The sequence below is a fragment of the Eschrichtius robustus genome, chromosome 13 (genome assembly GCF_028021215.1).
Source record: "Eschrichtius robustus isolate mEscRob2 chromosome 13, mEscRob2.pri, whole genome shotgun sequence".
NCBI classification, from domain to species: domain Eukaryota; kingdom Metazoa; phylum Chordata; class Mammalia; order Artiodactyla; family Eschrichtiidae; genus Eschrichtius; species Eschrichtius robustus.
The window spans coordinates 102,122,751-102,136,818 of NC_090836.1; the positions used below are offsets into that span (position 1 = coordinate 102,122,751).

The 14,068-nt window shown below is 53.3% G+C and overlaps 1 protein-coding gene across 2 annotated transcripts in view; it reads right to left on the reverse strand.

The window, feature by feature from the left end:
* The window catches only part of PHF21B (PHD finger protein 21B), a 98,277-nt gene that overhangs the window by 5,402 nt on the left and 78,807 nt on the right, over window positions 1-14,068 (reverse strand). For both annotated transcript variants that reach the window (XM_068561716.1, XM_068561715.1), the window contains exons 6-10: window positions 7,274-7,325; window positions 4,814-4,890; window positions 2,384-2,438; window positions 1,367-1,389; window positions 207-365 (exon numbers count right to left, since the gene is read on the reverse strand). In XM_068561716.1, the coding sequence (XP_068417817.1) occupies window positions 207-365; window positions 1,367-1,389; window positions 2,384-2,438; window positions 4,814-4,890; window positions 7,274-7,325 (366 nt within the window). The remainder of the gene's footprint in view (window positions 1-206; window positions 366-1,366; window positions 1,390-2,383; window positions 2,439-4,813; window positions 4,891-7,273; window positions 7,326-14,068) is intronic.

Here is a 14,068-nt window from a genome sequence, read left to right on the forward strand (position 1 = left end):
CAAGCTGCGAAGGCCTGTTCTTCACCCAGCTCCCCTCCTCGCCCCTCCACGGCCCTCCCCGTCTCTGCTCACGGTGGGGACGACCCAGGAAGCAGAGACGGTCTGAGTGGCCTCAGATACTGTGCCCGGTGAAGGAGGGCCCTGCGGTTCCGGGAGATGGTGAGGGTGAGGGTGCGGCCGCTCCCCAGGGACACGGCCTCCTGTACCTTCTGCTGGCACTTGGGGCACACCCACACGCCCTTGGGTGCTGTCTTGAGGGGCGGATCCAGGCAGCTGAGGTGGTAGGCCCCTGGGCAGGTACCGCAGGGCTGCAGGTTGGCCCCTCGCTTGCAGGCAGTACAGTGTTCATCGTGGGTGATCTCGTTCTGGAAGAGACGGGAGGGTGGGAGGCGGGTCAGCCGGGCTGGGGCGCAGGACCTGCCTGGGACCCAGCTCTTCCGCCAGGGTTCTCAGCAGCTTGGGAAGGGCAGGAGGAGGAGGGGTGATGACCAAGGGGGCACAGGCCTGGGAAGCAGGAGGAGGAGAAGCATCTGGGTCTCCTGCCTCAAGGCCGGCACCCCTCCAGGTCTGTGCGCTCCGCGCAGCAGGACTCGGGCTCAAGGCACCTCCTGTCCCCGCGCCCGGGCCGGCCTACAGCTACAGGGTGGCTGCAGACAAAGGCTGCCCGCAACGGCACCGATCGGCGACGCTGCAGGGTTATGGCCGCAAACAACACGGCCTAACGGGAGTTTCGTCACGTGGTGCTTTTTAGCGGTGTGACGGTTACAGGCATGGAGGGACTGGAAATGTCCTTTACAATTAGATCTGAAACTTAGTAAAGAAAGACACTGAAAATAAACTCTGAAGCCGTGCCCACAAATGAGGTCATGACCAGCCAGCATCCTGGGAAGCAGGGACGTGGTGCATGCGTGGTGGGTTGGGGGTCTCGCATGATCACTGAAATATGGGCGTGTGGGGTGAGACCCTGAGACCCAAGTCCAGTCCCTTATGAGGTAGGGAATGAGGACCAGAGAGGACCAGCTCTGCCCAGGGTCACACAGCGAGGCCAGACAGAACACACTGGCACCCAGCATCGGCTGCTTCCATTCAGGCCTTCGTGGCTCCCGGTGTCCCTGCGTCCGGAGGGCTCCTGCTTGAACCTGCGGGCTGAGCCCTGTGGTGACGTCCAACTCTGCCGGGCAGGCTGAGAAGTGGACTGGTGTTGTACAAAGGCCTTAGCACCGAGGACGGAGCCCGAGGCCCTCGGCTCCACTCCAGGGCAGCAGGATGCTGGGGTCCCGCGCCGCTTGCCAGGAGTGACCCTACCTGGACTGTATGGAAAGCATGCCCCACCCCGACCCAGGCGTGAAGACCAGGGGACACGTACCTTCCAGCAGGGGTCCTCATTGGCTAGCACAGGGAAGAAGGGTGGAGAGCATGTTAGAGGGCACGGGAGGAGCACCCATCAGGACTGGAGTCCACGAGGCCCAGTGTGAAAGGAGCATGATGGGAGTATCATAGGCCCCAGTGACTCCTGGGTCCTCACCCAGGGCCCGATGGGAGTGTCACAGGCCCCAGTGACACCTGGGTCCTCACCCAGGGCCCGATGGGAGTGTCACAGGCCCCAGTGACACCTGGGTCCTCACCCAGGGCCCGATGGGAGTGTCACAGGCCCCAGTGACTCCTGGGTCCTCACCCAGGGCCCGATGGGAGTGTCACAGGCCCCAGTGACTCCTGGGTCCTCACCCAGGGCCTGATGGGAGTGTCACAGGCCCCAGTGACACCTGGGTTCTCACCCAGGGCACCATGGAAGTAAAGGTCTCTGCCCCAGTCATGGCCAGGACCCACCCAGAGATAGGTTCATCGTGGCCCCTGAGCTCCCTGAGGCACATGGCAGCAGTGAGCTGTCCAGCGGAGGGAACATCACTCCAGGGATCCCTCAGAGTGACTTACTGTCAACTCGTTTTCAGCCATAACCCACTTCCACTCTAGTGAGTGATGCCAAACCACGTATTTTAATGATCACAAAACAGTTTTCTTTTTAATTTCTGGACATCAGACCATCCAGTGGGAAAAACAGTTCCTGCGGGTACACAGCACTCGACAGTTTACAAGGTGCTGTCATGTTCCCCCCTCCTTTCACTGTCCCAGCTCTGAGAGGCCGGGACTATTATGGGCCCGTTTCTATAGATCAGCAAACCAAGGCCCAGGGAGGTAACGTGGTATGCGAGGGCAAGCGTGGCCATGGCGCAGAGGGCCTGGTGAGCCGTGATGCACTCTCCACCGGTCAGCAGCTAGGTGGCCGCTGCTGTGGACAGGGCAGGCTGGGTAGCCGGGCCGCTGCCAGCGGAGGGAGGTATGGCCCAGCCCAGCCCCACAGCTGCCCTGCGGGAGAAGCGCTTACCTCTTGCTGTGAGGAACAGGGGGGTGTTGAGATAGTTGGACGCCAGCCGCTTCCTCTGCAGGGGACAGAAAACCAAACCAAACCAGCAGATCATGGGGAGCCCTCCTTGGCGACACTGACCCCACCCAGGGCTCACCCAGGACAGGCTCTCCATCCTGGGCTCCGGACTCCAGCCGGACACCCGCGGCCAGAGGCAGAAACGGGTACAGACACAGGGGCGTGGGGAGGGGGAGAGACAGGTCGGCCAGGGCAAAAGCCAGCAAAGGCTCTGCCCAACGGGTCCATCCCTGCTCCCCGTGGGCACATCTGCCCCATTCAGGAAGGACGGTTAGGGCTCTCCGATTGGGGCAAATCAGTAACAAAGCTGACATCTGGCTGTCCATCTGTGTTCCTCCTGTATCTTCTTTCTCAGCTGGTTCTGGGGTCAGGTGGGGAAATGAGGTGTATTATGGATTGGCTCGCTAAACCCCACTTCTCGGCATGAGTTCCAGGAACCCTGACAACAAAGAGTGGCCCCTGGTGCCCAAAGCATCACGGGTAGATGGAAGTTCCTGGTATATTCCAGAAGGTGACTTTAGTCCTGGGCTTTAGCAACCACAGGCCACGTGGGTTCAGACCTCAGTGGTTCGACATGGCTTTGGCTGTGGCAAGAAGATGGTTCTAGACTTGGGTGACGGGCTGTAAACCCATCTCTCTCAATGTGATTGGGCCGTGTTCAGGGCCAAGGGGGGGACCCACGGAAGGGCTGCTCCTGGGCTACATATGTGTCCAGGGCTCAAGGTCACAGGGCTTTGCGTCGGCTCTTGATTCGCTAATCAGGTCACCTCTGGCCGTGGCCACAGGCTTCGGAGAAGAGGTCACGGCCATGCCCACAGAGCAGCGGATGCTTCCATCAGTGAACACAACCAAGGGGACAGCGCCCGTACTGTACGGAGGACACACCGTGTCCCTGGGTGGGGATGCAGAAACGGCTCCGTGACTCTCACAAACGGGGCCCAGCGCTTGGGGCCCTGTCTCAGGACACAGCTTGCTCAGAAAATTGGCGAGGAAGTGAGCAGGTATAAACACGTGTGTTCTCTGAGCAGGAGTCGGGGGACAGTACAAGCAAGGACAGGCGGGCGGGCGAGGAGCCAGGCGACGCAGACACAGGTGGGCTCTCCCCACGGGGCCACCCACGGGAGCCTCCCTCCCAGCGAGGGCCAGTCTGTGAGCCATAGATTTGGGACCACTGGCCCAGGCTGACGAACGCCCCAGGGGAAGCGAGCACGGCATTTCGGTGACCCTCTTCCGGGCCCTGCAGAGTCTTGCTGGCCTCTGGAACATGCCAGGCCCTGGCCTCTGCAGACACGGCTCCACGTCAGGGGGCTGCCCGACTTCGGGGCCTTCAGGCAATGGCTTCCATTGTAGGGGAAGATTCCAGGGAGTTTTCCCTAGAAAAGCCAAGAGCATCTGGGAAAGGCCGCTGGCAGCCTCTGCAGAGCCGGCTTCTGGGAGATGACATCTGGATTTTAGCCTAGAATTTTGGACTTTAATTTGCAAGGGCAAGAAGATCTCATTCTGGATTCAGTTCCTCCCTGGGAATGTGCGGATGGGAGGGGGCCAAGGTGCTCCCTGGAAGGCATCCTTAAGTCCTGACACTGCATCACTGGCTGGTGTTTGGTTACTCTCACCATCTCCTTATAGGGCCGCAGCGGGCCCCGGGCGGGCAGTCTGGACGGGATTTGGACTGGGAGGGAATTCCCTGCCTTGGAGTTCACTTTAATGCCCTATTTTACCAGTTTCGGCTATCCGGGAAAAGTGCACGCTGCCCACCATGAGGAAGCAGTCTTGGAGCTGGGGTACCGTCGTGTGAAGGGGAGCTGGGCTCAGTGCGTCGGGAGGAAGGAAAGCTGGGCATGCCTGGCCATGTCTCTTGTTCCTGGCCTCGCGCCGCCAGGCGGAGGGAAGTCAGCTGGAGTCACGGCCGCTCCCTTCCCTCCTCCCACTCCACTCCTCCCCGGGGGAGACAAGGAACCACCCTCACTCAGCCCAGCCCCTTCCGGGCCTTTCTCTCTGTGGCCTCACATTCTCGGCTCTCCAAGTCATGAGCTCGGCTGAGCCGGCCGGGCTCCGCAGTTGGGCCTGAGTGGTCCCGGGAGGCCCAGGCGGCCAGCACTGCCTGCGACCAGACCTCATGCCGGGTAATCAGGGTGAAGAATCGGAGCCGGCTGCGACCGGCATCCCGACCACACCCCCCAGGGCAGCCTAGGTGAGGAGCCCCACTGACATCCCGATCCTCTGCAACTGTCTCTCAACTGATTCTGAGCCCAGGAGGTAAAGAAAGAATTACTGACGGCACTCCCTGAACTCTAATCCCTGGAGGGGCAGGTGAGGGAGGCCAGCCCAGGGGAGCCTCCCCCTTCCCCGGTGTGGAGATGGCGGGTCCCTCACCTCTGTCTCTAGGAGGCCGCTGTAGGCGGGGTTCGCTGTGCTTCTTCTCTTCCGCTCCTGGCGCTTGCTCTGGATTTCTGGAAAGGCACAGATGCAGCAGTTACTGGCATCTTCCTGCCCCAGGACCCTGGATGCCTCCTCTGCAAACCCCGGGCGCCACCATCCCTTCCTGCCCTGCGGCCTCTCTGCCCAGCATCCGCGCCCCAGAGTGGCCCCGGGCGGGTGGGTGCCCCCGGAATCGCTCACTCTGAGGCAGGACAGACCTGCTGGCCCCAGGCTGAAGGCCTGACTGGTGGGAGGGTGGGAGGTACCCAGAATCCAGGCACCTGCTCTCAGCAAGGCCCCGTGTGCCATCATCCGGTCCGGGGATGTCTCTCATGGGACCCTGGGGACAGCAGATGCCCGTTGGTCAGACGCTGGCCTGGCTGAGCTGCAGGGGGGCACTCCGGGCTCCTGGGAAGGGCAGGTGCAGCCTCTGTTCGGCAGCCTGACCCCCCGGGACGCCAGGCACGAGTCCTCCTGATGGGGCCCGGCGTGGTGGGCCTCATGCAGCTTGAGAACTGGGTTTTCTCTCCCCCTCCTCATTTTCATTTTCTTCCTTTTGCTTTGACTGCCAGGTGGGCCCTGTCTCTCTGTGTGTAGCTGTTTTGACATTATTTCCGCATCTCTGTCTCTTGGACCTGATTTCTTCTTTGAAACTGCCTCAGTATTATTCGTGTGTTTCCTGTAAGGCACCTCAGACCCTCTTTGGGAAAAGATAGGGTCCAAATAAATAAGTATTTAGGGTATCATGGGCGAGAGGGAGGAGAGTTTTCACAATGAGGATGATTTAGAAAAATCATAACATTCCCAAATGTATTCGCAGAGTGCTTTTATCTCAGTCACTACGACACCCCTGCAAAGTCTGAAGATGTGGTTTTCCTCACGTTGTAGATGAAGAGACTGAGGTTCAGGGTGGGGAAGGAGCCTGCCCAAGGTCACCCAGCCGTAAGCAGCACGGCCAGGACCTGAACACGGGACTTCTGACATGCATGTGCAGGCCAGTCCCACTGCCCCAGGCTGCCTCCATGGCCCCGAAGGCAGAGCATAAATAGCTCTCAAAGGCTGCCAAGCACAGCTGGCTTCCTTACACTCAAGTTCAAGCAGGCGTATTCAGACATTCAGATGGAAGGCTCAGAGAACCCCTTCCAGCCCTGCACAGCAGAAGGAAGGGGGCCACGAGCAGGGGTTGCTCAGATGAGACTTGCCCGCTGGGGCCAGGTGAGTGGAGCCTGGGGGTCTGGGTGGCTGGGCCACACCCCTGTCCCTCTCCACCCACAACTCCACCCCAGCTGCCGCCAGAGAGCGAGTCAGACCCAGGGAATGCAAAGGGAGGTGACCGTGGAAAGGCCTGGACCCACCTCCTGGGCACGTTTGACTCAGCTATGCATGGGAGGCCCCGGCGAGCTGCGTGGGGTCCCCAGGCCCCTTCCCTTCCCCGGGCTTCAGTCACTTACCTGCTGTGATGGAGAGAACCTCCACCCGAGATTAAAGCCTGTAAGTGCCTCGGGCACTGGGGGATTCAGTTCATTCCCTTCCTTTCCTCGATTTTAAGGAGGAAAAGCAAGTTAGTTTTCCTTCCCAAATCCAGATTTGCTTGGGGTGTAGGGATGTTTCCACTTCATAAAATATCTTTAGCGGTGAGGTCAGAATCGTGGAAAACACCCTGAGCTGGGAGTCGGGAGACCTGGATTCCAGCCTGGGCCTGATACTGACTGGCTGTGGGACCTTAAGCAAGAGAATCAACCTCTCTGGCCTCAGCTTCCCGAGTGCAACCAGAAGGTTGGTTTCCATGCTTTCCAGGCCCTTAGAGTCTATGACGATGCAGAGCTCATTTGTGATTGCTCTTATCGGTAAAGTCAAACAGCACCTGTAGTGTTACGCTGACCTGTCTGCTCAAATAATGTTCTGATTTCCACCGATGGGTTTGGGGGCAGACAGAGCCCATGGGCCAGTTCGATAGCAGGGGAGGTGGTGCTGGGCACTCCTCTTGGTTCTTTACGACAATCCCAGGAGGAAGAGTGGGTTATTATCCCATTTCACAGACAGAGAAACTGAGGCCCAGAGGAGCTGGGTGACTTGCCCGAGCCTGAGTAGTTAGTAACGGCCGAGCTGGGCACGCTGCTCTTATCACTTCACTGTGCTGCCTCCAACTTGGGGGCAGGGAACCCACAAGTTCCCTCCAATAGACACAGTGGGTTTTGTGCACAGTCACAAGCTGGGAGAGCAGGCAGGAGCCTTGGTCTTTATGATGACCACCTGGCACTTGGCACCAACCACGCAGAAGGTGGGTCATACCCGGGCGCTGCCATCTGACCGGGAATCCGAGACCCACCGCTTCTGTCTGATGCCAATTCAGCACACACCCCCACCCCCCGCCATCCCGCGGGCCAGGCCCAGCTCCGCCACAAGCGTCCTCACCTTCCAGATGCTCCGTCGTCACCAGGCCCAGCGCTACCATGAAGGCGATTTTCTGAGGGAAGGAAACAGAGAAGGGTTAACGCGGCTTTTCTATTTTGGGTTTCCTTAGTTTTCATTTAATGCCCTTTCTCTGTCCCAGGACCCCACCCAGGACCCCGTATGACATCAGTCATCCTGTCTCCTTAGCTCTTCTGGGCTGTGAAGTTTTCTCAGACTGTCCCTGTTTTGGATGACCTTGGTCGTTTGAGGAGGACTGACCAGGAATTTTGTAGGCAGACCACAGAGGTGAAGGGCCCTCATCCCATCCCCTCAGGGCACGTGCCGTCAACATGGCTGATCACTGTGACGTTGACCTTGATCACCTGGTTGATGTGTGGCTGTCAGGCGTCTGCTCTGCAAAGTCCCTCTTTACCCCACCCCCGTCTACGCTGTCCTCTTTGGGAGGAGGTCACTACGCACGGCTCACATCTAGGGAGGTGGGGATTAGGTCCCACTGGTGCTTTTTTTTTTTTGGCCATATAGACTTTTAAAAAATTGTACGTAGTAGAATTTATTGATATTTTCTTTTGCAGTGTCTGGATTTTTGCATCTTAGCTAGAGACTCTGAGTTTAGAAAGCAAGTTGCTTATGTTTTATCTTAGTACCTAGAGCTTCACTTTTTCCAGTTAAATTTTTGATCTGTTTGGCATTCATCCTGTTGTATACGGTGTATATGGATTCATTTTATTCCACGTGGCCACTCGTTTGTTCCAATACCATTGATTGAAAATTCCATCTCTCTGCTTTTCACTGATTTGAGGAGTGAATCATACACTAGATTATCATACAAACACACACACACACACACACGGCCTTCTATTCCGTTCCTTAAATCTTCCCATCTATTCATGAGCTACCACCTCACTTTTAGTTATCAAGGCTTTACAGTAATCTGATAGCATTAGAATCCCGTCCCTGTTTTTTCCTGTTCTGAGCTTCCTCGGTTCTTCTTGTTTATTTTTTCACGTGAAATTTAGAAACCATCTTTCGTAGTTCTGAGAATGAGGGAATCAGTTGGTATACTTCCTGGGATGATGTTAAAATTATAAATTAACTTAGGACATAATGACAGCCTAATAATATTAAATTTTCCTCTCCAAAACCACAAGGTGCTTCTGTTCTTTCTTTGTCTTCAGGAGTTTCAAACTTTTCCTCAAACAGGTATTGATTATCACGTTTATTCCTTGGCATTTCATCCTTCTGTTGCAATCGCAAATGCAGTTGTCTAGAAAGCTTCTAACAGGTTGCTACGTGTTTCTCTAAAGACTACTGACTTTTGTAAGTTAATATCACACCCGCCGCCACGCTGAATTCTCTTATTGTCTGCAGCAGTTTTTCCATTGAGATTCTCCTGGGTTTTCTACAGCATCTCAATTAGCGACTGTTTACTCCTTCTTTCCAGTTTTTACTTCAATGCTGTTAAAAATAGTTTGCCTCAATTTGTCAGCTTTAAATCATATTCTTCGATCCACTGACAGTCCCAACGCTATAGACGTGACAATCTGAGAGCTTATTCCTCCTCTCTACCTTCTCTCCCTTGCTCTCTGTTCCCTTAGGTGAATCTTACACATGTAATATTTACATTCTGTTCCAGCACGCTTATCCTGTTTGTTTTACTCTGTAGTTAAATATGCACGACGCTCAACCAGCGTTGGTGCCAAGCTTTCCCAAGCGTCTCGTGGTCGATGGGGGTTGAGTTTCTAGTAGTTTCTCACGAGTGGCTCATGGGAACATTTCCTGAGTTCTTGGCAGATTTAAAACCTTTAGTCTGTGGCCTGTCAACATGAAGGACATCTTGGCTGCACATAAGATCCTTGGGTCCCCTTCTCCCTTCCCGCTCTCCTGTGTTCTGGACTGAATGTTGCTGTGGAAAAGTTAGAAGCCGGCCCAGTTGTTCTCCCTCTAAAGCGACTTGATTGCTTTTGCCTGGATGCCTACGGATCCTTTTGTTTCCATTAAAAGTCAGTGACTTTACTGGGCTGTGACCCAATGTTAACCCAGCACACACGTCAACTTCCCCTGGTACCTAGTGTGTCCTTGCAGTATAGAAATTAAAGTCTCCTTTTATCTCAATAAATTTTCTTGAATTACCTGTTTTTTAATTAAAAAATTTTTAAATTATTATTATTAATTTTTGGGCTGCTTTGGGTCTTGGTTGCTGCACGCGGGCTTTCTCTAGTTGCAGCGAGCAGGGGCTACTCTTCGTTGCGGTGCGCGGGCTTCTCATTGCGGTGGCTTCTCTTGTGGAGCACGGACTCTAGGCGCGTGGGCTTCAGTAGTTGCAGCACGCGGGCTCAGTAGTTGTGGCTCACGGGCTCTAGAGTGCAGGCTCGGTAGTTGTGGCGCACGGGCTTAGTTGCTCCACGACATGTGGGATCTTCCCGGACCAGGGATCAAACCAGTGTCCCCTGCATTGGCAGGCGGATTCTTAACCACTGTGCCACCAGGGAAGTCCCTTGAATTATCTTTTAAAAACAGTGAAGCATCACCACACCATGAAAAGTCAGGCCCATCAGATTCAATCCTGTAAGACGTGTGCTCACGTCAACACAAGACTACTAAAAATGATTGAGGTGGCCGCAGAGCTGCTCAAACAGGGATTCTGAGGTCCAGCAAGCTTCAGCCAATTGATGCCAGCACAGGCTGCAGTTTGGTTCCACCTGGTTTCAATGTCACTTCTAGGGTCCTGTGGCTGAATGGACAGTGGCCTCTAGGAATCTGCCAGTCCTGGCACCCCCTTCACTGGCCTGAACTGGGAAGACTGGGCTGGGCCAATACCAGTGGAGCCCATGCTCTGCCTCCTGGTTCCCCACTCAGCCTTCCCTTCCCTCCAGCCCTTCCTCCGCAGAAGATAACTTCAGCCCACCATCACTGACATAACAGGAGCAAACTGCCTACCACATTATAGCCAAATTCATATCGCAGGGGACCGTGGGCAAGTTTTACTGTAGCTCTTCTGCCCCGTCATCCCGCTTTTCTTCTTTAAAGCCTCCAGTTATCCACCTGTTGTATCTTCTTTGCTTGTCTTCTCTAGGTACCACTTCCTAATATTTAAAAATCCATTCTTTCTTTTTTGTTTTATATACTTCTCTCACTCCTGCCTCCTAGGTCTTCCTGTGTCTTCTGCTGTGTCTATGGTGCCCTGTGCTCCTCCAGTTATGTATTGATGTGATGGTCTTACTATTTTTTCCTGAAAATTTTCAGCTCACGTTTCCCTCTCTCCAGTACTTCGGCCATTTAGCCATCTCTTCCCTCAGTCCTTGTCTTTCAGCACTGCAGTTTCCTTCTTAGTAGTGATTATTGTATTGATTTCTTTCTTTTAATTCATAGTAGAATACTGGACTTTGGGGGTAGTATTTTTTATTTATGGTAAAAATCGCTTCTCTTTCTCATATTTCTCCTTACGGTGGCTTTGTACTGACTTCACTCTTCCAATACGGTGCCTCAGTGGGATTCTGTTTTATCACGCCTCCTTGCTGCCCAACAAGGTCAAGGAGGGTCTGTGGCACCTTCTCTGCTCCTGGAGGCCTTACGGAGGTTCTCTTTCCATATTCCTTTGTGTGGTCCCAGCCCTGTCTACCCTAAGTGCAGCTCATAGACACTGCCTGTCCTTTTGCACTTGAATACAGACTTGTGATCCTCATTATGGATGACTCTTTCTGCAACCTGCAGCTCCCTGGCCTTCAGCAAGGCCCCGCCCACACCACTCAGTTCTGCTGCTTCATATATATATATATGAATATATAATTTATACATATATATAATTTTATATATATATATAATTACATATATATAATTTTTTATGCTTCTTTGCATCTCTGTGGTGCCATATTCCAAAGCACTAATTACCTCTGTTCATCCTGTCTAGTAATTTTTTTTTATTTCACTCACCATGTTTTTCATTACCAGATTTTCAAATAATTTTTGTAACCGTCCGATGTTTTATTTTCATGATTTTTTTGCTTCATTATTCCTTATTTATTTCAAGTGGATGTTATTCCTTTATCTTTAACTTCTTTGAGTATCCTAAACGTATTTAAAAGTCATTGCTATGAATACGCCACAAAATTAGCTTTACCTTGAATAAATTCATGTTCCAAAAGTTGATTTTATTGATTGTCCTTCTTAGCATTAGATTGCATCATGTGTTTTACAATTCTGTCTACAGACTCACCTTGGGCACTGCTTCTTTTCTTCTCTGTTTTATGTTTCATTTTCTCTCCCTACTGCTTACCCTCGCCTTACAGCAAGTTTGCAGTCACCCTGGCCTTGCCCAGCCCAGGGGTGGCCCCAGGCACAGGCTGGCTCCTGGGCTCGCAGGGAAGCCTGGCTCTGCTCCTCTCTTGCCAGAAGAATTTTGGGGACCCGCTGCCCCTTGGGAGCTGCCTGGTCACCCTCATCTGATTCTGAACCTGGGGGTCACAGTCTGGAGCATCTGTCCTGCTCACTGCCTGTGTTTCTGGGACACAGTGATGCACAGCTACATCTTTGCTACTGGCTCTTCCAGCACGCTATCTGTTGCTGCTGAGGGTTTGTGGCAGAGAGGTATGGTCCAAGCAAGAACTCAAAGCCATTCCAATGGGGGCTGTGCTCTGATGGGTTTCAAGAAAGGGGGTGACCAATACAAAATTCAGGAGACCCTGCCATTTTTGATGATATGGATGAAACTTGAAGGCATTATGCTGAAAGAAATAAGGCAAACAGAGAAACACAAATGCTCTATGATTTCACTTATACATGGAATCTTAAAAAAATGAACTCTTAGCAACAGAGAACAAATTGGTGGTTGCCAGTGGCAGGGGGTGGAGCTTGGGGGAAATGGGTGAAGGTAGTCAAAAGCTACAGATTTCCAGTTATATGATAAATAAGTACTGTCCAGCATTGGACTGGAGTTAACAATACTGTCTTGTAAATTTGAAAGTTGCTAGGAGAGTAGATTTTAAAAGTGCTCATCACACAAAAAATAAATAACCATGTGAGGTGATGGATGTGTTAAACTACAATCACCCTGGTGATCATTTTGCAATATACACATATAGCAAATCATTATGTTGCACACCTTAAACTTATACCATGTAATATGCCAATTACATCTCAATAAGTTCTAAATGGAAGAATTTTTTTAAAAAGAAGAGGGGTGACTTGGTTATTTCTGAATTGCAGAAAGATCCTTCTAGCTGCAGGGAAGAACCCATCTAGGGGTTGGGAGCCTGGGCAGGGCCAGGGCAGGAACCGGGGCTGTGGCAGCAGGGATGGCGTGGAAGGAGGGAGCATCTGTGTGCATGGGTCTTGCCCAGAGAGGCGGCCGGGGCTGGCGTGTGGCAGGGCTGGAACTCCTGCTCTGGCTGTCATTCCACAGGGCACGTGCTAATCTGAGGGTGACCAGCTTGGACAGATGCTGCCTGAGGCCAGGATAATGAGTAGCACAGAAAAGGCCAGGCTCTGTCCTAAAGAAGGCAGAGGACTTGGAACAGGAAGGAGCTGATGGGGCCTGGGGCAGAAGCCTGGAGCCCCAGTTCTGTCTGGGTTGAGCGGCGGACACGCTAACCTCTCTCAGCCCGCCTCCTCGTTTGTACAATGAATGTTGTAATTCCTGCCCCACCTACTTCGCAGAGCTGCTGGGAGGATGCGGGAGAGAAGGGGAGGAAGCACGGTTAGCTATGAAGGCTCACTCGGCAGAGAGGTGGGCTCACCACACGGGTCCCTTCGATGCCTTGGGTGGGCACTGTCATCTCATCTCATCTCACAGGCGCCTGTGGGCTCAGAGGTGCTGGGCGTGTGGGGTGTATGGACACTGGGACCTCAACAGCCGCTACCCCAGAAGCCACTGTACAGCTGAGCCTTACAAACAACCGTCAGTGTCTCTTGACCCCAAATCCACGCCCCACCCCAGGACCCCCGAGCCCGCGCCTGGCTCAGCTTGTGAAGTTTCTGGGGCAGCTGCTGCTCTGGCCTCAAGCGCTCCTGACTTAGATTCTTCACGAACAGGTTCAAAGGCCGCCACGAAACCCGCGTCTGTGCAGCACGACTGGTCCCAGCCCTCTTCTGAAAGCAACTTTAATAAGGAGTTTTACACCAGGACGTGTTGTAATTGCCAAGTTCTATTTAAGTCATTACACGTATTTACACTAATTATGTAATTAGATGTAATTATACTAATTGTATAAATGCACAATAATTGACTAAGATATACTTTGAAAGAACAAAGAGAATCTACCCAGAAAACCTTCCCGAAAATTAAGGGTGCAGCAAACCCCATGGGAGGACAGAAGTGTGCTCATGGGAGCCTGAGATGCGAGCTGGCCCCAGGCCTCACGCCGCTCACGGTAGGTGCTCATACACTGCCACCAAATGGAACGGATTGTCTCTCTTGAGACAAAACTGGGCCTGAGTCCACAGAGGAGACTGGCTCCATCTCAGCCTCGGTGAGTGGTCGACTCTATGAATTCCCAGCAGGCTTTCTAGACATGTCAAAGGACAATAGCCAAGTCCCTTTCCTGCTCAAAGATATTCCATGGCTCCCCACTACCCAAGGAATCAAGTTCCACCTCGGCAGCATGCGTCGGGGTCTTCCAGGATTGGGCTCCGATGTCTATCTTTAACCCCATGTCTAGAAATTCTCACACACACATGCTACCCACGGTCCAAACAGACCAGCTGACTTTCCTGGGAGTGCTGAGTCCTTTCCCCTCTGCCCGGGCAGTGCCCTCCCCCTGCCTCTTGGCTCTTTTCCTGAAACCCTACCTGTTCCCCTGG